The 26,118-nt window shown below is 41.8% G+C and overlaps 2 protein-coding genes across 9 annotated transcripts in view; both read right to left on the bottom strand.

The window, feature by feature from the left end:
• The window catches only part of TCP11L1 (t-complex 11 like 1), a 22,803-nt gene extending 5,602 nt beyond the window's left edge, over positions 1–17,201 (bottom strand). The window contains exons 1-9 of one of the 8 annotated variants that reach the window (XM_064512936.1): positions 14,678–14,753; positions 12,671–12,862; positions 10,998–11,163; positions 8,027–8,159; positions 5,078–5,198; positions 4,295–4,515; positions 3,141–3,277; positions 2,434–2,636; positions 454–635 (exon numbers count right to left, since the gene is read on the bottom strand). In XM_064512936.1, coding sequence (XP_064369006.1) covers positions 454–635; positions 2,434–2,636; positions 3,141–3,277; positions 4,295–4,515; positions 5,078–5,198; positions 8,027–8,159; positions 10,998–11,151 — 1,151 coding nt within the window. In that variant the 5' untranslated portion in view covers positions 11,152–11,163; positions 12,671–12,862; positions 14,678–14,753. Of the gene's footprint in view, positions 1–453; positions 636–2,433; positions 2,637–3,140; positions 3,278–4,294; positions 4,516–5,077; positions 5,199–8,026; positions 8,177–10,997; positions 11,164–12,670; positions 12,863–13,440; positions 14,105–14,473; positions 14,645–14,677; positions 14,767–17,091 lie in introns of those variants that run through there. The other 7 variants (XM_064512935.1, XM_026111619.2, XM_064512934.1 and 4 more) reach the window with 7 other exon arrangements.
• DEPDC7 (DEP domain containing 7) lies at positions 16,908–26,118 on the bottom strand. Its single transcript, XM_026111623.2, has 9 exons — positions 25,983–26,118; positions 23,411–23,798; positions 21,180–21,307; positions 20,084–20,273; positions 19,078–19,292; positions 17,902–18,044; positions 17,566–17,691; positions 17,393–17,471; positions 16,908–17,232 (listed from the first exon to the last, which is right to left on the bottom strand). The coding sequence occupies exons 1-9, from the start codon at positions 26,053–26,055 to the stop codon at positions 17,018–17,020; spliced, it is 1,557 nt and encodes a 518-aa protein (XP_025967408.1). The 5' UTR covers positions 26,056–26,118; the 3' UTR covers positions 16,908–17,017.

Genomic DNA, 26,118 nt, shown 5'->3' with positions numbered 1-26,118 from the left:
TCCATCCAAATAAGAGCTTACTTTCTGCCTATATAGACAGTTCAGACTAATGTAAAAATCAGCTGTCAACCCATGGTGTGTACAGGAATCATTCTGAATTCACAAGCCCCTTACTGCACCACACTCAGACAACCCAAGGGAGACTGGCGCAAACTGTGAGCATAGTTAGCTGCTTGCACTCACAAGGCTCTAGCTTCATATGCCAGCCAGGCATCATAAGGAACAAATACTCTGAAAACAGGAGCATGCACACATTGGAAAAGAACAGAGCCAAAACGGACAGTTCTGTATCAGTAAGCTGGACAGAAAGTGTCAGCCTGGATTAATAAAAAGCCCTTAGCACTTTCTCTACATACCCTACGGTCTACAGCCAAAGAGAAGCTTAAACTGATTATTTACTAGGGTCAAAATGAAGTTACACTGCCTCTGTGACTAGGATTATTCAATACTCACGGAAGATGCATTCCTGTCAACAGCACCTTGATAATGGTTTTAATTTTCTCAGCAAATCCAGGTATACCAGCAAGTGCTGAGCCTGCCGCACTGAATGTGACCAGAAGGACAGTCCCCGTCAACAGGAGTTGTTCCAGCTCCAGCTGTATTTCCTGAAAACGGGTCTGGTCCATTAACACAGTCTGCGAAGAAAGGAGAAAGGCAGCAGAGGATAAATTCAGAATGCTGGGCTGTGAAGTGACATTGTGATGCCCAATAACATAATTTAGGTAATTCTGAAAACTGAATTCTTTCATAGCGTTTACAAACGAGACAGAAGAAACAGCCATACCAAAACCCACACGCTAGGTTGAGAAAAACCCAGCACACACTGCCCTGAAGTAGCCTGTCTAGAAGCCAGGAGAAACGCATCTTCCCTCAGTCTTCTGCAGAAGGCTTACCAAGTCACTCTTAAACCTTAGTTTCCACAGTGCTACAACACTAGGCTTGCATTAGAAAGTGCTTATAACACAATCAACTGAAATTTAAAGCTCCACTCATCAATAACAGGCTGCCCAAAGAGCTTGTGGAGTCTCCAGCCTTTGAGATGTTCAAAACCTGACTGGAGACGGCCCTGAGCAACCTGCTCTAGCTGACCCTGCTTTGAGCAGGAGGTTGGACTAGCTGATCTCCAGAGTCCCCTCCAATCTGAATTACTCTGTGATTCAATCTTACGGATAAAAGCTAGATTACAACTACCATTTCTTCACTCCGAAATATTTCAGGAGGAAAATACAAAAACACACACACGTTAATATATAATATACAATATTATACTGTAGATATAATGTAATATTCTGCTTTATGACATAAAATACACAAGCCTACTTGATCAAATCAGTCTAATTTGACATGCTGACTCAGGGACCAGAACCAGACATTTCTGAGAAAGGCACAAGAAATTCACTACAGGACCATTACAGGGCTACCATATAAGGGACTTCCCAGGGAAAAAAACAAAACAAAACAAAACAAAACAGCCCCCCAAAACCTGCTGGAGTAACAGCAGTTCAAAATGAAGGTGGCTTTGCAGGACTGTAATAATAAATTTGTGTTATGTTATTGTCAATTGTTTTATTTTCTCACTTTCTTGACCATTGCATTAATTCATGAATAAAATTCAAGAATAAAAATGTTTAAAAGATGGCTTGTATTCCACCTTTCAATTACTGAGCTTATATTGCAAATCAGTTTTAATCTGCTGTCAAACCTGAAAATGCATATTTTTCTTTTAAGAAATGCTATATCTTAACCCCAGTAGTAAAGAGAGCAACAAAAGATATATCCATTGTAATTCCTGTTGGACAATTCCTGTTGAACAATCTTGAACACACTTGAAGGAACACAGACAATAAATACTTCTGCTTTGAGGTTTCTATCAGTATGTTTCAGAGAGTTCTTTCTAGATGCACAAAAGCTGTTTATTTTGCCCAGCATGAGTTCCTGGCTTTTCTGCTTCAAAACAATGAGTTAAGGGCACCAAATTCACACGGAAAGGCAGCTTTTACAGAGTATAAGCCACCTTTATTTTCTCTCCAACAACCTGAAATGTACAAATTATCCCTGATTCAAAGGGTTGTTGGAAAGATTTTGAACCAAAGATTTAACCTCCCAAGCACAAAGAGAAACAGGCACCCCAGGCAACTTCTGCCGATAGACCAGCTATGGGAGAGGAGACAAAGGCACAGGAAAGGGCAACTACCTGCTCAACACGTTAGCATCAGAAACAAAACAAAACAACTGACTCCTGTCTTGTTCAACTAAGTCTCAGAGCTGACAAAGAATTTACCCTATTAAGAGAGCCATGAGTAGTCTCAATCAAGAGATAAAGCTTTTAGTACTGTATGTGTGGCAAGGCTACAAATCCAAATGGTTTCCATTATACCCCAGAAATATAAAACTAGGAGAACATAGAAATCAATTTCTCTGTTAAATACCTACTTCTGGAAAAGGCTTGTTCACATGATCCCACTTCAGGAGCTTTAGATATGCCTGGTTTTGTACAGCAGTGGAGTACAATGCAGAGGCTCCACCAGCAGCACCATCATCATCATCACTGCAGTGGGAAAGCAACTTTTTACATCTCAGCTTTACAAGATCATCTGCTGCTTCCTGCAACCAGTCTGTGACAAGATCTAAAGAATCTGGAATAGGGGGGGAAAAAAAGTCTTGGTAAAAACATTTGTTTTCAAAGATAGTTTTTTCCACCATTAATTTCCAAATAATCCCATTAAGTTGCTATTCCTAATACCCATGATATCAGCTACTGATATATATTTTATTTACAGTATCAATCAGAACATCTAAAACAAAATCAAAACCACATAGATACAGCAAATCAGAGGCAAGATGATGCCTGCTAATTATGCTAAAAAAACCCTCGTCCGAAGACCTACAGTTCTAAAGCATTTTTTGTTGATTTACTGTGTCATATGCTCTATTCAAATGAAACAAAACTCCACTGTATTAAGTGCTGAAATGTTGTTCCAGTATATTTTTCCAAAACATAGTTTTGGGGCAGAAGCTTTCATCTACCACATGAATTATAGAACATAAAATAAAATCTAGTTTCTTTTTGTGATACACAAGCAGAGACACACAGTTTACTGGGATGCCAGAGGGGAAGAAAGCAAGAAACAAAATCATACTTGGCTGTTTCTCAAGAAACTCCTGAAACTTCTTTCTTTCATATTCAGCAGACTGCTGCATTAATTTTGGCCTAATGCTACTGACAGCGAAGTTTGCCATATCCATTTTCATTAGGTCTAACACAGAGAAAATTGCTCTAAACAAACAAACAGAAAGAGTTATTCAGGGCTACAGATGTTTAAGAGGTAGTATTTAAAAGATTTATTACAGATTGTCCATGGAAAGAGCAAAAACATGCACGCAAAACATTAATTGGGCTTAACAACTTCAGAGTGTGAGTCCGAAAGAGTGAGCAAAGCATGCACATGCACGCATGCACCTCTTCCAAGCAGGAAATAAAACTTGCTCTTCTGCAAGAAAGCCTCCAACATTACTAGCTCCAGAGATTATATTTCCCAGGATGTGCAATATCATATGTTGAATACACAAACAGACATCTGTGTTTCAGAACTACCATACTGCTTCTGTTGGCAGCTTAAACAGTCAATCTCCATGGAAATCAAAGAATCAGACCTCAGGGAAAAAATAATAATAATTTCAAAGCAACCAAATTCCTGCTGGCAATGTTTCTGTCAGGTCAACCCTTACTCTTGGAAGCTTATCAAATTAGAAAATGTTTTGGCATAAAAAGATAAAACAAGGATAATAGGATTTCCTCTAACTACTGAAAGCTTGACCTGTTCATTCAGAAAGATGGTGACAAGGCAGAAACCTCCTCTATGCTCCCAGATCCAGTATGGGTGCTCCCTTTTGGGGGGAAAGAAAGAACTGGCTGAGGAATAACAATGACTTTTTCCTATGCTCCCGATTGTGTCCAAATTGAAAACCCACGGCAGAAGGTATTAAAAAAAAAAAGCAGAAAAGAGCAGAAAAAGCAAACTAACCATCCATCTGCAACATTTCAGAAAACGCCCTTCAGTGACATGCAGGAGTGAGAGAAATACTCCAATTCATCAGAACCAAGATGGTCCTCGACTTCTGAAGCATCTCCCCCCTTCACACCCGCAACTGTATTCCCTTCCCCTTCACTCTCTTTTTCTAAGAGGATTATCAAGCTGCCCTGCTAGGGAACTACCCCACACCCCACACATTCACACACATCTACAGTTATTTAAAGGACACTCAACGCGACTAATAAATATCATTTCAGTACCTGAACAGAGGAACTATTTCATGAATATCTTTCAGTTTCTTAATTTCTTCATCTCGAGCTGGAGCACAGAGGGTCCCCATCATCCCAATAACAAATTCTACCAATTTAGAAATGTCCAGGGCCCCATTCTCTGCCTCCTGTTTTATCAAATCAAGATCAAGAACTTCTGTAATCTGGTTTCTCAGTCTAGTATGACCAGGCAACAAGAAAGACAAGAGAGTCTGAAATGGAAAGTTTTTAACAGCACATTAGTTCTACATATCAAACACTACTGGACCAAAGCAGTTATTGAACCATTTTTTATTTACACTAATTGCCATTTACAAGTTGAATCTCAATTTTATTAACAAAGCCATAGAGTCATTTACCAACTCCAAATTCAAATGTTTCACCTCATTCTGTATGATGCTGAAGCTACCCGAGTGGTAAATGCTTTGTAGTACATACCATCTCTAAGACTACTGTGCCTGGCTTTGTCAGCCCACGCTGGGGCATCTCAGTGCTTCCATAACTACTGCCATTGTCATAATGTGAAGCAAGCTTGAAATTATGAAACCAATATTAGTTACCTCTATTAATCTTAAATGATCTGGCCTTTTTTTTTTTAATATTCAAATTTTTCCTCTGGAAGTTTACAATTTTTGAATGTTCACAGAAAATAACATAATAATGAAAAGATCAAGAGAGTCCTTTACGAACAGCCACATTTCAAACATTTCTGCCTGTTCATATCAACACGGCTACACAAATTCAATAATTTACTTTGATATCACAGCATCTTACCTCTTTGATTTCTCCCAATAGTTTAATTGCATGGTCATACGTTGGTGGATCTTCCTTTAGCTGGGCTTCCAGACAATCCCAGAAAGCTTTGTGCACAATATCTCTTACTTTTTTTTCCAAGCTGTGGATAAACACAACCAGTTAAAAAAGGCAATACTTGTCTCTGCAACCACCTTATGTAGTGACCTGCAGCTCCTTAAGGACAGTGCTTGTAATGAATATGTGAGGATTAACAGAGAAGAAATCTACCATTTTAAGCTACTCAGGAGAAAAAAAAAAAAAAAAAAAAAAAGGAAAACTAGATGTAGGATTTGGAATGGCTCATATCCCAATAAAGGGTTACACGCAAGCAAAGAAGGCTACCAAAAAAAATTAATAAAAATTATAGTTTCTCTTCAAAAGAACAATATTGATGTTTCTTTGCAGAACTTCACTAAGTAATACAATTCTACTGAGTAAAATTCATTAAGTAAACCTGAGAGAAAATAAATAACTCCCCTGATAAAAAGCTTCTGTATTTCAACTCAAATGCTGAGATAAAGGCCTCATTCAGTTGGTATAAACAATAAATGAATTCCACTGTGCCAGGAACCAATTTCTAATTGAAAATATTGAAAATGACTCCACTTCAGTAGGCACACTCCTGTTCACACCAGGTTTGATTTCAACATTGAAGAAAAACCATAAAATGCTCACTCATTCACACACACGAAGAATGTCCGCACCGAATCCCACAGATTCCCAAGATTCTTACTCCAGCTGCCACTGAGGTTCAAGCATCTCCCAAAAGCACTTACATGCTGTGGTTCCCTGAGAGTAGCCAATACATGCTCTACTGCAAGTGCAAATGACTGCAAATACAATCACAACTGTTTTTGCCTTAAGTGCTTGTCTTCCGTACCTTCAAGTTGCAGGGGACCCTAAGCTATACTTTCCACAGAAAACTATTTAAGTATAGAATAGGAAGAATGAGCTTTGCATGTCTCAGGTGTACTTTCCAAATGCTCACTTCAGGGCCAGCATTTGTGTAAGATGCAGAGCCAGCATCAGACCACACATAAACTGTGCACGACCTGGAAGCAGAGCAACAAAAAAGGACTGGACACTACTGCTTCGGTCTGCCTAGCAGGTCAGGCAGACACTGAGAGACGGTGATGAAAAGACAGATCAACTCATTGCTTGAGATCTAAAATATATGAGTCTTGATGGACAACAGATGTCTTGTCACGTGCTAGATCAGCTAAACGCAAATTTGCTCTCAGCATTTAAGAGGGACATGATTCTGTTGCCTACCAACTCAGATGCTGAGGCAAGTGAACAAAGCCTAACAAGGACCCTGGCCTGCTCTGTTCAAACCTTACGAAAGCCAATTCTTGTTGAGACCATAAGGCTCAGTATATCTAATAGCACATGCACATTTTTTGGATTATCATTGTCTCATTATCTAGCAGTCCACAGCCCTTAATAATACCACCACTGGTATAATATGCTGGCGTCAGAGCTAGCATTACTGCCTTTTCAGTCAAGGACAATTCAAGTTGCAGGTGATATCCTCTCAATACTAATGCTAGCAGGAACTACAGTCACCTTGTTTTGGTGGAGATGGGCATCAGGTCTTTCCTCTTCGTCTGACCAATTTCTATAGAGAACAACCACTGCCAGTCTTCTAACAGCCATCCATACCATATGCTCTGGGAGTACTCATGAAGTTAATGTTCCAGCATGATATGCAGCTGTCTCCCAGAATCAGGCAAGAAATAGCTTAGGGAAGGAAGCAGACTGTTACCCCAGCACAGCTCCAGTGCCTGCATACAGCACTGGCATACCTTAAACAAACAGTTCTCAAAGGGGTTGCCAGTTAGAGCTGAAACTAATACTAAAACAGCTTCCGGCTTTAATGAAAGGGGGAAAAAAAAGTATACTAAGGAAAATTCATTTGCAGTTGCCTTGCTAATGTCCCTTAACCTTCAGGAAGAAACCATAAGAATCCTCAAGTTCATGTCCTGTTTCAAAAACAGGGATGAAATATGCTTTGAGCTATACTTGGGCAAACACACACCCATGGTTGACCTGTTCAAGCCTGGGGCAAAAGCAAGAATGCTGAGACAGAGCCTGTTATTCAGGCACAGATGGTTTCTGGGGTCTCTCTCTCAAAAGCAGAGTAGCTGTGACATCTACAGAAGGCAATCTTTCTGGTTCCAATTTGGACCAAGTCTCTTTCCTGAAATATGCACTCACTTTCACAAAATAACCCAAGAAACACATTGTCAGCCACATCTCTCTCTGTATCTGTGTATATAAGGAAGAGCAGATGAAGCACTGTTGATGCAAAATCCTGTTACAGGACTGGGTCAGCTACATTGGCCAATATCTAACTAGACATCAAGGCCTCTCCTATTTTCCCTCCACCCTCTCCTACTCCAGAGTGGAATTCTGTAGGTGAGCTAGAGAAGGAAAACCTTCAAACTTAAAAGGGACAAGGACTAATCTAATAAAACGCAGCAATGTCTTTCCCCCGCCCCCCAAAATCCCCACAAACAGGTACTAGGCTCAAAAAAAGCTAAAATAATCAGTTTCATCTTATTCCTACGGGCTGTGAAAGCTTAAGAGATGCTAAGAGCACTATCTGCTCCTGCAGCTAGACTCAGGTTTCCAGAAGATCCCAGGCTCGAGCTCCTGGGACAAGGGGGGAACTGGCAGGAACTGCCCCACAGCGGGATCCACACCCACACATGCCCAAGGAATTACTCCAAGAGGCTCACTCTTCACATGCATACATTGCGGGGGAAGCAGAACCATACGCTTACCTTCTTCTTACGCTCTTGCCTAGACATCTCCTACTGGGAACTGCCAGGCAGCATACTAGACAGACATTTTATCTGATCCATTACAGCTGTTCTGCAGTTCCACAAATAAAAATTTTATTTAAGTATTTGATAACAGTCTTACCTGTGTTCTGGTAATTCAGCTGGTTTTATCTGGAAGTCTCCATTAACAACAATTTCATGTGCTAGTGCCATGTTGGTTACTCCCTTAGCTGTTTCCATTAGCTCTTCCATTGACACGAGCCGAGGAGGACTAGCTGTAACATAAATCAAACTGTCAGATAGTTATCAGCATGTATCTGTGTGAAAGAGCCTGTGTAATACTTCTGGACACTGAAGATTCATCCCTTTTCCCTCCCCTCCTCTTCCAGCAGTTGGCAGATGGGACAGGTTTGGAATATTACAGAAAACAAAGAAGTGAGCCCCAGTTAACGCTTTGGTCTCAGTATGTCAATTACTTCCAAATTCCATCAAGCTCTTCATTAAAAACAAACACCACCACTTCAGGACTACTTAACTGTATCTTTCTCCACACCATAGGGAGAGATCATGAAAAATGCCAACATTTCACCATATTATTTCCCCAGTTATGTGCAAATGTTGCCATTTCAATTTTATATTTTTCAAGGAAAGGACTTTATAAACCAGTCAGCAATTAACATTAAACAATACAACATTAAGCAATAACACACTAGTGGCTGATTATGCTCAATACTTCTAGTGCAACTGGAACTACTCCAAACTCTTTTTTTTTCCAGAGGCTGTTGCCCAGGTGACAAAGGACATCAAGACCTAGTCCCAGCACTGATATCTAATGCTCCTTCCTCTGGCAGGAAAAGAAAAGGACAGGCAAGTAGCTTCCAAATGGACTCTGTAGCATACAAGTGAATAGGAGGAAGCATGACACCTGAAAAAACAGGCCTGTTTTCATTAGGCAGAAGACAGAGGCAGTCACTGACTGGGAGGTAGAGAAGCACTGGCTGGGACAGTGACAGTTTCAGAAAACTTCATTTGCTTCCTGGATGCCCTGGGAATTACTGGTCCCAATTGTTCCAGGTTACGTAACATCTTCCGCCTGGGAGGCTACTGACATTGCTGCGGCGCACAAAGTTGCACTAAAAGCAAGGAGACATACGGAGAGAGACGGTGCAGCCCGTATCGGCTAGGGGAGCAATCTTGTCTGCACTGAAGCCAGCTGAAACTTGTTGCCACTGATTCTTTGTGCTAAAAATTCCTCCTCATTGCGCTAGCCTCAGTGCAAGCGGTATGCGTGGGGGCCCTGCAACGCCGTGCCAAAAATTAAGAGAAGCACCACAGCTCTTCCCTGGGCCAGCTATTTGAAAAGAAAGGAGAAGCTGGACCATTAGTGTGCTCAGGTGAGACAGACAGGAATGGCCAAGGCCATTTCAGCTCCTCCAGAAAACATATAGCTGAGCTGAAGGGAGAAAAAAAGATACCACAGAATTGCCATACGGATTGCTTCCTCTTTCTGCAGTTCATTCATTTCAACCGCAGTCCAGGCGTAGGAGCAACGCAAGAGTTTCCAAAATGAAATAAACCAACCAGGAATCTTCATATATAGGGTTCACTGAGATATATTTTAGCCAAACTATTATGACTGGCTCAATTAATAATCCATTTTGATTACATTTAGGCTAGTAACACAGAAAAGGCCCTTTAAAAGTAAATGCCCATCACCTGCCATTTAAAGGGGTTCCAAGTATATAATACATTTAACGAGATAATTTTTTATGAGTACCTCATTCTTTTCACGCAGCGCTCTTTAACCCTTATTTCCTTCTGCTTTGAGCTTAATCTTGCACAGCGACTACAGGAGCACAGCAAGGATTGATATTCTGAGCAGAACTTGCAGCACAACGAAGTTCACAGCTGAATGAAAATACACTTGTCCAACTGCCAAATGACTTCACTCTAGCAGTAGAGGCAGTAAAAGCTAACAGACTCTTTCATAAACCAAAGAAAGCTCTTAAATCATGTTACTTCATTCACATATTATTCCTGCCTGCTTCCGAGAAGGGAGGGCTTGAGACCACCAACTTCTCTGTGGTGCAATGCAATACAAGGCTGTGCTACATATTTTACTTTCACATGTCCATAACCTCTGTCCATATGTACACCACATTTGCTGTCAGGCAACCAGCAACACGACAATATCAATTCCATACAGAACATCTCTGCATAGCATGACATTACGCACAATGCTAAATCTCTATTAATAATGAATGCTATTAAAAACTAAAAAGAATGCAACGAATAAAGCACGTCACATACTGAAAATCTCTGCAAAAATTTGGAACCAGTTATCTGAGTAATTCTGTCTCCTTGAACTGAATCCCCAGGACCAGAAAAAATCCCCTTTGTTTTATCTATAGATTTGCCAGAAATAATCAGTCAGCTCACATCCAGCTCGTGATGTTAATAACACGATGACAAAGAAAAACATGCTGTAGGAATAAACTCACAACATGAAAGTCCTGTGAACTATCTGACACTAAAACTGGTATTAGGACTGAAAATATTCCCACACAGCCCAGTCGAAGCTTATTAAATTTCAGATTTAAAATAAATCCACCGAGCAAGACAGCAAGAAAAGAGGCATCATTAAACTTTTGATCCGTATTTGGGGAGGGAAGGAGAACATGAGAGGGAAGGAAGAGGACAGGACGTATTTTGTTAATAGTAGACTTTCCTACCCTGAAGTAGAAACAGAGGCTGCAGCAGTCCGGAAAGTTCAGCTGATAAAGCAAATAGCTGCAATAATCCAGCTACAATAAACTAGAGTAGTGCTTTATCCCGTAAACACTCTCGCAAAGTATCTAAGATACATATGGCTCAACACAACACAGTTATTGTGAACAATGAAGTACTGAAATAAAATGGTAAAAAATGTAATAGGAAAGGTTTTGTAATACCTTTGTATTACAGCTTCAAAGCAAAGCAAACAGTGAGGATTCATACAGTATTCAACTGTATAACACAGTCAAACATACACAGAATGCTGTAAAACCCCATGATTGTTTCCACTGGAAAAGATAGAGAATTCTAATTTTTTTTAAAAAAGCAACTTTGCTTACATTTTGGCGTATCATCCCTGTGTGAACCTGGAGCACTCTGTCGTATTCTTTTTCTGATAGACTGACCCACATTGTCCACGCTCTCCTCTTGGTCATCCTCCGAAACACTCAACTCTTCTTCACTTTTATGTGGCTTGTCAGGATTGTGAGACATTTTCAGTTGTTGCTTTTTAGGAAAAGAAAAAAAATGAAAAAGGGAATGAATAAGCATTTTCTGACATGGCTGTGTGGGAAATCATCACCTGCAGTTCTCTTGATTAAGAAAAAATTAAGAATAGAAGAAATCTTATGAAGAATTACATGATGCCATGCCCCTGATGGTGGGGGGCCTGGATGCAGTGACTCACTTCCCATCTCACACAAAAAAGGATGCTTTCAACACAGTTACCATTTATTTAATCTTTATTCCTACTAAGTTCTCAAAAATCTGAAACTGTTCCTTTACCATAACGCACCCAGATGAGAAAGAAAAAGACATTTAAGTTTCTTTCTTAGCACTGCTTACGAAAGAGCAATAAAAAAACAGGTTTTGAATAGTATTGTGGACATGACTTACAAAAAGATTGTGCCAAGTGAGACATTCCCCCCCTATATAATGATAAGAAAGCATTCTGAACACAACCTACTTCTGACCTGTTTCGACTGATCAGAACTTAAATCCAGGCCATCTAAGTAAATTAAGAAGCAGGAAAAGGACTAGAAATAAATGAATATAGAATCTTACTCCCATAACTTCGTTCCATGCAAGAGTCACAATCTATGCATAAAGATGTCAGGATGTTTTGTTAAAAAACACAATGACAGTAATGAACCTGTAGAGTATTTAAAATACTGGTTTACTAAGTGTTAGATTTTAAATAATTTTTATATTACATCAAAAATACATGCAGTTTACCCACTGATACACTGAAAAAATGGCCACTGGAAAAGCACTTCTCGCTGTCCATTATCTTCACCTATTTTATGTTCAGCTTTTTCTTTGAAGAACTTAATTGACAGGCCTTGCTACTGAAAACTCTCTACCATACAGGAAGCTACTGTTCAAACTTCAGTTTTAGGAACTCCATTAAAAAGTACATGATACCTCTAAATCAATCAAAGGACTGAAATCAAACAGTTCTGCAAAGAGGGAAGTCAGGAATAGTCTGTTTCAAAAAAAAAAAAAAAAAAAGAAAAAAGAAAGCTCCTGGAAAAACAACAATTTCCTCTTTCACCTACTATCCCAGGACCACTGCTTTCAAAATGTGGAAGAAACAAGTTCTCAGCAGGAGAACAACCTGCAGAAGCACCTTGCAGCTATTAAGACAAACACTCTTCCAGAGTCAAGGACTAAACTGAAGAGGATGCAGCATAAGCAAGCAACAGTGTAGAAACATCACAGCACGGAGTTTTTTTTTATACAATCACTGTAATGACTAACTCTGCTTCATCAATATTTAAATGCTATTCTACAAGACAGCCAGGAGACTCACTGAACATCAGAAATTATTATTCTGTTCTACAGCAATGACTCAGGATCATCATCTTGCTAGATGCACATACATACACAACAACACACAGCACTTATCCAAAGCACTGTGTTATTTCTACTGTAGACAACAAAGCACAAAGAGCACAGAATATATCTATACAGGAAAGCGAAGACATCAGTGCATTCATGCATTAGCCCCCACCTCTAGCTCGCCCTCGTAAGTAATGCAAAGAGAGCCTCCGGCGGGGTGTAACACCAAGCATCCAAAGCAGCACGCAGGCAGGGTGGAGGAGGGAAAGCGGTGAAGTGCTCTGCGGGCAGAGGCAGCGCACCTCTGGGCCGGAGGACAGAAGCTCTTAGTGCAGACACTCTAGCAGCAAGAGGACAAGAAGACCTGATGATAAAGAAGCAGTTAGAAGAGGAGAGTATAGCAACAGCTGAAATAGAAAATGCAAGATAGGTTAAACACAGTAGGAAAATGCATTGTTTACTTTGGCTAAAACAAAAACATTATCATAAAGGTTTCCACATTCATTCAACCAGATCAGATTGTTGATCTTCCCATATGTTCTCTTCCTCAAAGCATCTTCCTGAAAATGAGGATCAGAAGCACAAAGATAACTCAACTAAGACCTGCTTCAGTCTTTAATGCATATGATACTTCACAGTATCGTATGTGATATGCCTTGCACTATCTCAATGCATTTTAACCTCACAAGCCCTAGAAAAGTACAGAAATATTATACGTTACCTATAGCAGGGAAACTGGGGTGGTAAGTTAGGTAAGTTGCTCAGGGACCCACAGAAGAGAAATGGAGGGGCCAAGAAGGTAATCAGTCTCATGATTATTCTGCCCGAGCTTTGCCCCCCACACTATCATTCCTACCATACAGACTCACTGTAAAGTATCACCTTCCATAAAACGGCAGATGAAGAGCTACAATCTCAAAAACAACAACTTAATTTAAATACCATTTGTTAAGAATTTTCACATTTCAGCTGTGAAAAGGAGTTAGAAGAGCTCCTGGGCCATCCAACCAAGGACTTTTCAGCAGATGAGGTAAATAGGCATACTTGTTGATTTAGTTTAGTTTGCAAAAGCCTACTCTTTTCTCCTGGTTTGCTGTGATTGTTTGCCAGAACAGGTCTAGAACAAATCCTTTTTCTACTGGATAAATAAGCTTGACAATACGTCTTTCAAAAATGCAACCATCATCTTTCGCTTCACAGAAACAATTCTCACTCTTCACAGAGTACAGTCTACTTCTTGGTACTTTCCTGCAGTATTTTTTTTAATAGAAACAGGAACTGCAAGAGAAAACGTAACAAAACAAATTAAAATTTAAGTAAAACATTTTGCACTGGCTCTTCATCAAAGGTCCTGAAATCAGCTGATGCAAACCAGCGTTTAATGAACTTCACCATGCTTCTGTGAAGTACATAGAGGACTGGCCTGAACACAAAGCCACCTAAAACCTAAGGAGGCTCAAGTTCACAAGAGAAATAAGAATCTACCACGCTTGCACTAAAAATAAGCTGAAATCGTCCAGTGCAGTTCTACGGCCCAGCTCCGGCTCACCTCAGGCGCAGCCCCACTGCTCTGTACACGATGCAAAACCAGAACAACCCCCTGAAGCCCACCTGCCTTCAGGCTTTCTTCCAACACGGACCTCCCTCCCCTTCCCCGGCTTCACCTGCCCCGGCGCCGGCTCCCTCCCCCGTACCCCACTAGAAGGCCAGCCCTGCGCGGCGACCCACCGCCGGCCCCTCCGCCCCCTCTTCCCAAGGGGAAGGGAGCTCCTAAACTGCCGTTTTCACCCCGCATTGCTTGCAGCCCGGCCCGGACAAGCTCCTCCGAGCCCGCTCCGCCAGCGGGGCTACCGAAGGGGCACACAGGGCACCGCCACACGAGCGATGCAGTACCGCTACGCCGACCCCTAACCCCCCCCCCCCCCCGCCCCGATAGCGGCATCAATTTTACTGCAATTCTTTCAAAACGACTCACAAGCCAAATACGATGCTTTCAAACGGCACCGCAAGCAGCAGCTGCGGCCGCAGGCACCGAGCGGCCCCCGGGGCCACGCGGAAAACGCCTTTTCGGGTGCTAAAGGGGCGCGGCGAGGCCCCGCACCGCCGTCCCGCAGCCAGGGCTGAGGGCGGCCGCCCCCTCACCGGGAAGCCGCGGGGGCCGCGCCGCGCCGGGCCTTACCGCCGCCGGGAGAGGCCGCGCCGCGCCGCCGCGGAGCCGCTGCCCGCGGGGCGGCGCCGAGCCGCGCTGCCCGGCGCAGGGCGGGCCGCAGCGCCGGGGGAGCGGCTGCGCCGGCGCCGCCAGTGCCGCCGCCGCGCCGGGGGCCCGGGAGCGGGGCGCCGCGGGCACGGGGCGGCCCCAGGCGCTGGCGCGGCGGCGGCCCTCGCCCGCTGCCCGCAGCCGAGCGCGCACGGCCGCTGCGGCAACGGCGGCGCCGAGGCGGGCGGGAGGCTGCGCCGCGCCTCGCCAGGCCGGGAGCTGCTCTCGGCCGAGCAGGGAGAGAAGCCCCCGCTGTGCTGCGTCGGGGAAGCACCGCGACCCCTCTGCGATGCACTGCGAGCGTGCACGTGCGGACTGCGAACAGCAGCCTCTCCCTGCAGTCAGCACGGACTGCGTTAAGCACCGTTCCGTGAGCCTTATCGCAGGCAGGCGAGGCAGGGCCTCACCCCCGCACGGCCCAGGCCCGTCCCTATCTCCTTCTCCCCAGGCCACGCTCCCGGGGCCCGAAAGCAGGCCGGGCACCAGCGCCGGCCCCGTGACTCACAGCGCAGCAGCCGCCGGGCTGGAGCAGGCACTGCCCCTAGGCACCGGGGTGAGGGATCAACAAGGGGACCTATTATTGCTGCACAGCCACCTGCCACAGCAGAGCAAGCAGCTTCAAGGCGGGAAGAAAAAGAAAAAGCAGGATCCGAAATCCAAGGACAAGAAGCAGTCTTTTTAAACTGCATGTTAAGGCACTTGCTCTGAGAAGAATATTTATATAACCAAAACACCTAGTTAAGATCAAGAAATAGAAAAATTAACAAGTTTTTAAAAAACATACAGTTGTTCAGTATAGCTCCTAGTACTCTTTTTTCCAAATTTTTAACTGAAAAGTTTTTCCTCTCTTTTTCAGGAAAACAGAACAAGAAAAAAACCTGAATAGAGTAATTCTCACCTACCTTCTTCCCCCATCAGAATACATTATTCTGTTGCACACCAAGTCATCATTTCATTTTCAGAGAAAGCCACTGAAGAACCTCCCTTCCTTTAGAGGAAACAACCAGTGGCAACAGACACCACTAATGACTGAAGAGCTACTTAGTCATGTATCAGAGTAGTACCTCAAACAAGTTGGATTTTTTTTTAAACACCACAACACACATGGTTTATGAGTTACTTATTACTACCTTGTTTTCATAGCTGTTATTAAACTACCTTTCAATCTAATTAAATTACCTTTCTACCTCATTAAAAAGAACTAGTTCTGTCTACACTGAGCATAGAACAGAGTTTTTTTCTTACAAAAGTAACTCTAACGACGTTTTTCTGGCATAGTCTCAGCAATGATAAAGCCACAGAATATACAGATCTCTAACCATGCTATATACTTTTCCCTTACACTTGTCTGTGTTGCATAGCTTGGGACTTCCACTGTAGACTAAACATGGCCAAAATCAAATATATAACACCCAAAGGCTTTTCATTTGTTCCAGCTCTTTTCTAATTACAGCTGGTGACATCACAAAGACTTACAGACAAAGCAAAACACAGCTATGCCATAAACAAAGATGCCTTAAAAGTACTGCTAGCAGCATCATAATGAAGCTCTGTTACTGATAACTAGCCATAAACAGCATGGTCTAAAATGGCAACCAATGCTATTTGGCAACCAAAGCCAAACTGACTTAAAAACCAGAATGTCTTTTCATCCAAGGAGAGTCGATGGGATTAAGCTGGGAACAAGTCAATCGTCTTTCCTGTCACTTCCTTAATATAAGGCCCTTTTAACTTAAAACAGCATAGTACTTTGTCATATACATACACACACAGTATAGTTAACTGGCAAATTTTAAGAAAGCTGTGGCATATCAAGCAGATGTTAACTTTGCTGATTATACAGCAAGACCAAAGCTCCATAACCCTGAATTATGTATTACAAGGTCAGGCAGAAAAAAATGTTTAGCATAAACCTCAGTGCTAGGGGCAAAAGATAGAAGAGAGACAGATCTCATTCACTGAAGTGTTCCCCATCTCAGTAGTTTTGATACTTTAAGAATGCAGAAGGAGGCAGTAGACTTGGCTTTAGGGCAGGAAAAGAAAAAGGGGTTATTTTGGTACTACAAGTAAGAATGAGCAATGCCAAACTGTACAGCACAGGTTAAACTTGGGTACCACTGCCTTTGGTAATAATTTAATTGTATAAATTCCATCCAGTTCCACAAAATAATTTTATTAGATACACGAATACAAAAGATTTAAAAAATATATATTAGTGTTTTGAATGCTGCAATATAGAGGGGAAATAATCTATATTTAATGTCACACACACATATTAGTAACTTTGTCTCCAAAATACTGCATAAAAATACTTGGATTACTACTATGAAACTGACCTAGCAGTCTCTTTCTCTCTTTGTCAGAGAGCTTTGAATCTTCATCAATAGCTTTTAGTAGCGATAACAGTTCATCTTTTGTGGTCTTCTCTGCATTGGAGCGATATTCACTTTCATCAAGCTTCTGGCAAAAGGTGTAGCCTAAGAGGAAACACGAGACAATCAGCGAATAACAGTCAGCCACCCTAGAGATTCATTAGGGTCTAGTCAGTCATTGGTACAGTTTTTTTTTGCATCACCTCAATCTGTTTTATTTCACAGGTGCAAACAAGAATAAAAGGAGTTAAATTTAAACTGTTACCTGTTATCTTACTAGGATCTTGGCCTTCCTGCATAGCCACCAGTTTATTGCTGACCATTTTATGCAGTGTCCCTGGGATCTTGAATAAAATAGAAGACCATAAAATAGTAGCTTAACAAAAAGGACGAGATGCACGCGAGAGAGCAAAAACCTAATCATTTTCTAGCTTTTACCTTTAACACATCTTTTTGGTGATCCACAAGGAATAAGATCAGGAGGTCAGTTTTCCCTCTGGATAAGGTTTTATTGTTGATAATAGCTTTAGAGAACGTTCTTTTCACAACCATCCTGTTGTCACTCTAAAGAATAAGGTGAAAAATAGTGACCAGAAGAGGAGCATTAGTCCCTCTTTTTAGTAAGTAGAAGGGTATCACCTTTGTTCTTCTAGAATCACTGCTTTTCCTGTAGTCACATGTTTAAGCTGCTAACATCTTTTTCAACCTGTACCTGGGACTTCTAGATTTCAGTGAGTGTAAAGCTGTGTATAACAGTTAAGGATGCACATTTACCTCCTTCTGTAGTTTGAGCTCAGAATTATGTGCTGCAACAGCCATGAAGTACAGTAATCTCCTGAACTCCTCCCTGGTTTGGCTGTCCAGAAGTTTCAAGTAGAGTTGAACCGCTTCTAAAGATTGCTCCATCTTCCCATTCACTGTGAAGAGAAACAGAGTTTATGGCCCTCTCGGTTCTATCTTCAAGAATTGCCATATCTGCTTTTATAGCTTTTTAATTATTATTAAATGAGCCACAGAAGAAAAGTGCACCTTTCTAAACAAAACTTATCAAAAGAATGTTATTGCAAAAATATTCCTCACAAATTGAGGAGACTTGTTTGTGCAGTCTGAAAATAGTCCAGGCACAGACATTTAGAAAGCTCATTTTCAATTAACTTCAATTACAGTTCACAGTCCACACAACATGGCTGAAATAGCTGGAAGAGGAAAATAGTTCTGTTAATAAGTTACCTCTAGTTGTGACAGTAGAGGTCTCCCAAGAATTCTGAAGTATATTTCTAGATAAATGGGCTAGATTGACTAATTGCAAAGTATCTTGAAAAGCTTTGCTAAGTTTTAATCTAAATGGCTTTACTACACACAATACAAATTTCAGATGTGTTTATTTAAATAAAGTGGGTTGTATTAGACTCCATTTACCATGTGGGCAAGATATTCACACCAACATCGAAGAAGAAGAGTAATCAAGGTAGAGCAGGATCAAAATATGGAGAACAAGGATGAAGGAACATTAATTGATGACTGAAACACCACAAACTTCCTAAGCTGACTAGACATAAAATTTTAGAAACATTTTAATGGACAAATGTAGGGAGGGAGAAACAGAAAAGAAAAAAGAGGAGTAGCGAGTTGGGTACAGTACTTCTGTACACCTTTGACTTAGATCTTATGGTCTATTTGATTTTTAATTTCCATGGATACCAAGTACTACCAAATTAGAGCATTCCAGTTTCACAGCCATTATACACAGATCCAAACACAAACTACAGAACTGCGTATAGCCAGGACCTTAAAGCAAAATTCTGCATTATTTCAAAACAGTCTTTATGACAAAAACAAAAAACACACAATTCTGCAACATTCACACTTCAAGCTTGGCTGCTATACTAAATAGCAGCCTTCAATACACTTCTCACATAAGCTACGTTCCTAAGCTTTATTTTTACTTACCCAACAGTTCTGCAATTCCTGAATGAATTTCAGATGCATGGCTTAACAGTGGCTCCTTTTTCTGGCCATAGTATCTACCAACGTTTTCAAACAGCAGTAGTTTCCATGTATCTGCTTTATCTGGCTGGTCAGGCAAGTTTCTGCTAATATCAACTACCATATGATCTGGAAGATATTCCAAACAATCTATTGCTGCAGAGAGCCACTCATCTGTTCTAGAAGACAAAATGGTTTAGCTTTGTAACATTACATATTTATATTTTCACAGTTAGTTGCATTCTGTTTGGCACAAAGCAAGTGCATGCATTTCTCAATTACAGTGAAAGCTGGACATGTGGGTACTTAAATACCTTAGGAATTGTTACAAAAAAGATTTCCTGTCCCACTCAGATCATAGCCATATGGTTCTTTGCTATGTATTTAGTCAGGATGAATAATTGGTATTCTTCCCAGCTAAACAGTCACAAGCAGTTAAACCTAAGTTTAGTGATGTCCTCTACTGTTACAGACAAGGACAAAATCATTGCTAGATAAACAGAAACCTGAGCCTTGATCTGATTCAGACTGGTAAAAGTTTTTCAGTCTGTGCTTTTAACTGCATTTATACGGTTTCAGGTTCAGCTTTCTCTTACTTCCTACATTAAGAAAAAAAGCCAAGAAACAAAACTATATGCTCACAGGTAATTGTTTAGAAAAGCTTTAAGATAAGCAAAATACTACATTCTTCCATTAATACAGTAAACAATAGTCATCCCTGTGAATACTGTGTGTGCCTTCAAAAGCTCTTGCAGAGTTCAGCAGAAATTGTCTCAGCTACTTTTTGATTTAGAGCTTGGCAATTGCTACGTACTAGTCCAGTCAGATCTAATAGATACAGAGATATGTGCCTATTCATGTCCTTTGTACAGTACTGGAGACTGTGAACAGCTCTTCTACCCAAAAATCAACTGTGCCTTATTTTTATGCAGCTTCAGAATGCTTTCTACTCTGAGTAATTAATGCTTACTGAGAGTCACTGAAAGCCTTGAGAATCTCTCTGTCCAAGTAGTTACTTGTGATGATATAACCAGTCTCCTTCTTTGGCTGTGGAAACCGAGGTTTGATCTCTTGGTGCTCAAGTAAAGAGTCAAGGAGCGGAAGGTCCACAAGCTGCAGCAGACGAGCAATTGTTTGTTCTTGCCATACTTCATTAATAACTGTGAAGAGTGGAATACACAGAGTATACAGATTCAGCAAGTGCAAGATGACAAAACAAAAAAAACCCCACACACAACTCTTTCCTCCCACCAACAGATTAATTTTTCCAAAACAAAGATTTACAGTAACAGAACGCGTGTTCCTTATCAGTTTTAAGTGGATCTTATCACAGCAGAAGAAAAGAGTTAGTCACTTGTTTAGTTAACTGCAAGTGTAGGAGAAACAACTTTTGGATAAGTCTGAAGTGCCTTACATTCTTTGTGCCCTAATTTGCAAGCAATCTTTACTCCAGATAAGGGATAAAAAAAGCATAATAGTGACATTCAATCCTTATCATAACTTCTACAACTACAATCTAGTTCATGTTTTTGAGAGTTTCTAGCATGCATTAGCATTTTTCAAAGGGAAAAAACATTATAAAATAGTTTAGTCTTCTCTCTGACATGAGCTGTCAGGAAGAGCTTTGGGCCATTATACACACAACACTGAAAGCGAGCTGGACAGCGCAGACACAAGATTGAAAGGCTAGGGAAGAGTTTTAGCTAACAGCAGATTATTGGTCATGATTAAGTCAGGTGTGAGTGTAGCTCAATTAACTGAACATTATGAAGAATATTCCTAGCTCTGGTTTGAATCTGTCACAAATGTGTATTCTTTTCCATAGATTTCAGTGCTGATTTATTTCAGCTAGAGATTATATTCTAACAGACTGGACCCATTAAGTTAAAAAGCAAGCCTGCAATAAATATTGTTTGCCTTTGTTATGACATGGTGTTCAAAACAAAAACAGTAAAGAAAGTCAGTTCAACGTAGTCTCAGGTCTGACAACCAACCGTAAGTCTTCCTAGTCCAACAGTTACCTTACTTTTCCCCACACAAAATAACTGAGGCATTATTTGGCTTACCTCGACGGGACAGACTTTCTGAGATGTTTACTTGAGGGGTATTTGCAGGCTTTAGACTCAAGTTTTTCCAGAGATCCTCCAAGCTTTCTGGTTTGACAGGAGTAGGGTTAAACACCGTCTTCTCATATCTGAGATAGAGGGAAAAAAAAAAAAAGAAAAAAGAAATAACTCAACATCAGGACTCCAGTCTTAAATGAGAAGTTACATTCCCTAGAACTAGATCAATACAATTAAGAAAACTCTACTATCCCTGCTGAAAAGAACAATGTTATTTCAAGAAAGCCCCAGAAGATTTTAGAAGTCTGTAGGTTTGCAACTGAACATAGAGGTAGTATTTGAAAGAGTATTCTGCTGAATTGCACTTGGCTTAAAAGATAGTCTCTTGCTTGCTGACCAGTGATGTCAAGAGCTAGGAGCTTTGACTAGTTTGAACAGTAACAGCAGCTGTACCTTCCACTTCAGCTCACCTCTCTTTACTCAAATACAGAGGGGAAAAGGAAGTGGGGCAAAGTTACACAGAATGCTGGAAGCAAGAAAAGCAAATAAACCACCTACCCCAGTGGAGCTATTACTGCTTGGTCATACAGATGTCAGGGAACAGGAACGCGCAAAAAAAAAAAAAAAATAAAAAACCAAAAAACTAAAATCTATCACTTTCTCCATCCATGTCAGCACAAGAACATATGCAGCATCTTAAAGAACTATTTGCATACAATAGTTGCATGCAGATCCATAGTTCTTCTTTGGAGGAACAGCTGACACTGGCAAGCTACCTCAATTACCACAGAGAACATCCAAGAAGAGGAAACAGAGAGGGAAAAAGTTATAAAAATAAAACCTACAAAACCCACAAACCTCTGGAGTTCTAACACATTTTCTTCCTGAAGTGAAGTGAGGCACAAAATTAAGATTTGTTCTTGAGAAACTAGAAGGTGATTGCTCCTTAGTAAGGTCCTTCCTAAGGTTACAAGGTTTGCTTATGCCACCAGTAGAACACTTCAGATACCTGTCACCGATTTCTTAAAAAAAAAAAAAAAAAAAAAAAATCACTCTACACTAATAGAATGTTAATCTTCTTGTTTCATGACTGCTTGTCTGATATATTCAAGTCTTAACTGAAGAGACTTTTTGACAGATATATTTTAAAGTATCACACTTGATAATTCTAGAGTACAGAAATGCTTTAATCCTCTTTCCAAATAAAAACTGGGGCTAGTTTGTTTAGCACAGAACAAAGCTATGTATGTGTGTATTTTTCAGTGGGGGAGGGAGTGGGGTGGAGCAGGACCAAGGAACTATCCACTTCTAATCTCTGCTTTTAGAATTTTTTGATCACCTGGGTTAATTCCTTTAAGTTCTTTTATGTTTAACATTTTCACAGACATATTCCTCACATAATGGTTTCCCCCCCCCCCCCGGTCTGGCCAACACTATCACAGTTTTCAAGAGCATGTATTGCCAGAACTTACTGCAATAACACCATGGAAATAGGTTCACGTAAGAGTACGTTAGAATATGTTCAAATACAACACTTGACATAAGAACTGTTCAGAGCAAGTTACTCAGAAGAAAAAAGAAAAAAAAGAAAAAAGTCATCTACATGGCAGTTTATGTTATTTTGTGATGGTTGCAGTTAATTCCAGGGTCCTATTCCCTCTGGTCCTACAGTAGAATAACTTAGAAATGTAGTCTGCTACTTAGCCCAGGATCAGGTCACATGGACATGAAGACACATCTGAAAAAACTTGGGGGGGGGGGGGAAGCTAAATTTGAAGCCTGGCCATGCTAAGATGATGAAAGAAGAAATTGCTCCCCCTCTCCGCCCCCCCATTACAGATTGGATACTACTGGATGGATTACTGGCATCTGCCAGAGTTAGATCGGCAGTGACTAAGGGTTTTTCCATTTTGTTAGCCTATTTGATGTGCCTGAGCCCCATTTTGTTCTATTAGCTTAAATCCTAATGGATAACTATTTGTATGCGCCTAACTTCTCCCCCACACAGAAGGCACTCCAATAATAAACACAGAAATATGTAACCATGCAAGCTAAACACTCACTTGGAAGTACAGTTCCCTACTTACCTTAACCCACACACATTTGTATAGTAGACACTTTTTTCCAGGTCCTGTAAGTGTACTGTGCCCTTTATCTCCCTCCTCTCTCCCTAAAAATACAGAATGTTTTCTTATTGTAGAATGTCTTACCTTCATGTTCCATTAAGTACTAACCTTTGGGGTGTACACTGTTGGTGATCTTTATCAAGATCTGTTTGGCTTGAGACATTTGTGAACCTGTAGAGACTACTGCTACTATCTTCAAATACAGACCGCTTGTCTTTTCCAAAGACTCGAGTTGAAACAGCCTCAAATACTTTGTAGTCCATCAGTGCTTGACATACTCGCACTATTTTAGCACGGGAAATATCAACATCTCCAAAGTATTTGTTCTGGAGAAGATGAGCAAAGACAACATCCACTGCATCTGAACCAATAAAACAGTCATGGTAGCACTTCAGGTTCTGTCGCCGCTTTTTCACTTCCACTTGAGTTTGAAGTGCACTGATAATGCTGCTCCAGACATAAGTTGCTCCGAACGGTTTCTGCGCCAAGCTAAACCCTAAGGATACAAGAACAGGGAAAGCAAAAAGACTGATTTCATGCTGCAGTTAGAAGACAAACTGCCCCCTTTCTAGCCACTAGATCTCATGAAACCTGTAAGGAGTCAAAACCTTTGAGAGTTTCAGTTTGGTTTGGTTTCAACCGACATGTAGTGAAGTGTTAATATATAAGCAGTGCTTTCTTAGCAAGTCAGCCTCCGCATTGTATCACTGTATCTCACTCTGGTGGTGACTTCCATCTCGTTATCCTGATGCTTTATAACTAGAAGTTTTTACTTTTTTGGGCAGCATCCTGTCGCTTTGTCGCACTATCCTTTTGATTACTCCTTCACCATTTAACAGCTGCACTTGCAGGGCATACTCCTAAGCACATCTGTTCCACACAAAGACCAACTATATCAACAGTAACAGAAAATACAGGCAGGGGATGGGGAGGAAGAGAAGAGGGGGCAGGGATAAAAAGAGAGGTCAGAAAAGAGAAGCAAGACTGCACCTAAAGACAATCTGCTTAGTATCAGTGCTTAGCAGATCACTGACAAGATCAAAAATTCTCTGAAGACATGATGTACTAGACACACATTCCACAGAACAGCTTTCTAGCACCACAGCTCTGATTGAGATTCAAGCTCTGTATACTCAGTACTACTTCCTTGAGCCAACCCGTTTTCCCTCCCCCAGTAAAGCCACTCAACTATTACTCATTTACCAATCTGAAGTTAAGAATAGCACACTTGCAGCTAACAGTATGAGCAGAGGCTACACTCAGCCTCAGCAAGGACCTGTAACAGAGTATACTTGAAGACTTGCAGGTGACCAGGGAGCTTTCCTAGCTGGGAAGAGTTGCAACTACTAGAGACTCTAGAATTAAAATGCAAGTTTCTCAGCAAATAACTAACTAGAAATCAGATGAAACTTAATAAAAGATAAAAGCAAAGCAAACTGAAGAAGCAAGAAATCAAATGTTGAAGAACAAAATGTGGAATCCTAGTTGGCAGCAGTCCCACAGAAAGACATCTGGGGTTATGACAGACTTCAAACCAAATGAATTAACAGTGTGTTGCAGTGTTTTAAAAAAATGCATCTCATTCTGGAACATATTACCATGAACATTTTGCACAAAGACACAGGAGACAATTTATCTGTTCTGTTCAGTCTGAAGAGGCATTAGCTAGAAAAACGCATTCCAATTTTGGGCACCAGAGTTTCCAGCTGGTCTCCATCTACCAGAGTCCAGAAATTAGGAAACTGGGAGGAGAGGGGACAGAGATTAGGAAAAGCAAGAAATAATAGCCTCTGTATGCACCACTGTCATTATAAGGAGCACCTGTTACCTCTAGACTCATTATCAAAGAGATACCTGCTTTATGAGATATGACTTATGTTACTAAAAAAATTCTTAAATAAAGAGGTAAACATTGGAACAGAGTAGGTAGAGATGTCCTGGAATCTCCATTTTCCAAAGCTTTAAAAGAACAAGATGGATGCAACACACGCTACATCTAGATGCGGTCAATGATGCCTTAAAGTAGACAGAATTGCCAAGAGAGCATACAGAGGTTGCTTCCAGCCGTTTCTGTTGCCGAACAGCAAGCTCAGGGGTGGGGGCATATGTGAGAGAGATTAAAAAAAAAGCCAAACAAACAAAAAACTGAACATCAACTGTGGTTTCTGCTGTTAACATGAACACCAACATACATTACCTGCAGCGACTCTATCATTAACCACTGGTTTACCAGCTCTTCCCCCCATCTTTGGGGGGGGGGGGGGGGGGGGGCGGGGAGGGGGAAAGCGGTATTAAGCGTAGTTTCACGAAGTCCAAGCGCTTGAGGGAAAAAGAAACAGGACTTGCTGGCAGCAAGCCCTCCCGGGGCCTTTACGCTGCGTTAAGGACTCACCCGTTGTTTTCAGCCTGCTTTCAGGACCACCACTGCCCCGGCCGCCGCCCCACCTTCGCGCAGCCCCCGGGGGGCACCTGGCCCGGGGGCCGGGCCGCGGGGCAGCGCGTTAACGAGGCGGCGCCAACACGGCGGCCGCTGCACGGGGCGCCCCCGCCCCACCCCGCTAACGGGCGGCGGCGGCGGGGCAGGTCGGCGCCCCCCCCCAAGCCCGCAGCGGGGCCAGGCGGACCCGCCGAGCCCAGCAAGGGCTGCCCTCGCCCCAGCGCCCCCGGCCCGGCCCCATACCCGGCGGCCTGGCGGCGGGGCTGCAGACGGCGCGGAGGTTCAAAGCTGCCGCCTTCTCCCGCACGGTGGCCATAGGGTGCAGCGCGCGCGCCGGCTCCGGCGAGCACTGCCGGCCGCGCCCCGCCCCGCCGCTATG

This window comes from Dromaius novaehollandiae, chromosome 5, assembly GCF_036370855.1.
Source record: "Dromaius novaehollandiae isolate bDroNov1 chromosome 5, bDroNov1.hap1, whole genome shotgun sequence".
NCBI lineage: Eukaryota > Metazoa > Chordata > Aves > Casuariiformes > Dromaiidae > Dromaius > Dromaius novaehollandiae.
Note: the sequence above shows the minus strand (reverse complement) of the source record. Positions and strands in the feature narration are given on the sequence as shown.

Coding starts and splice junctions, on each gene's coding strand:
- DEPDC7 (XM_026111623.2), bottom strand. CDS start 26,055: ATGGCCACCGTGCGGGAGAAGGCGGCAGCTTTGAACCTCCGCGCCGTC. Junction 18,045..19,077: donor AGGAATTGCAGAACTGTTGG/GTAAGTAAAAAT, acceptor TTCTCTTCACAG/TGAATGGGAAGATGGAGCAA. Junction 17,472..17,565: donor ACCAAAAAGATGTGTTAAAG/GTAAAAGCTAGA, acceptor ATTTTATTCAAG/ATCCCAGGGACACTGCATAA.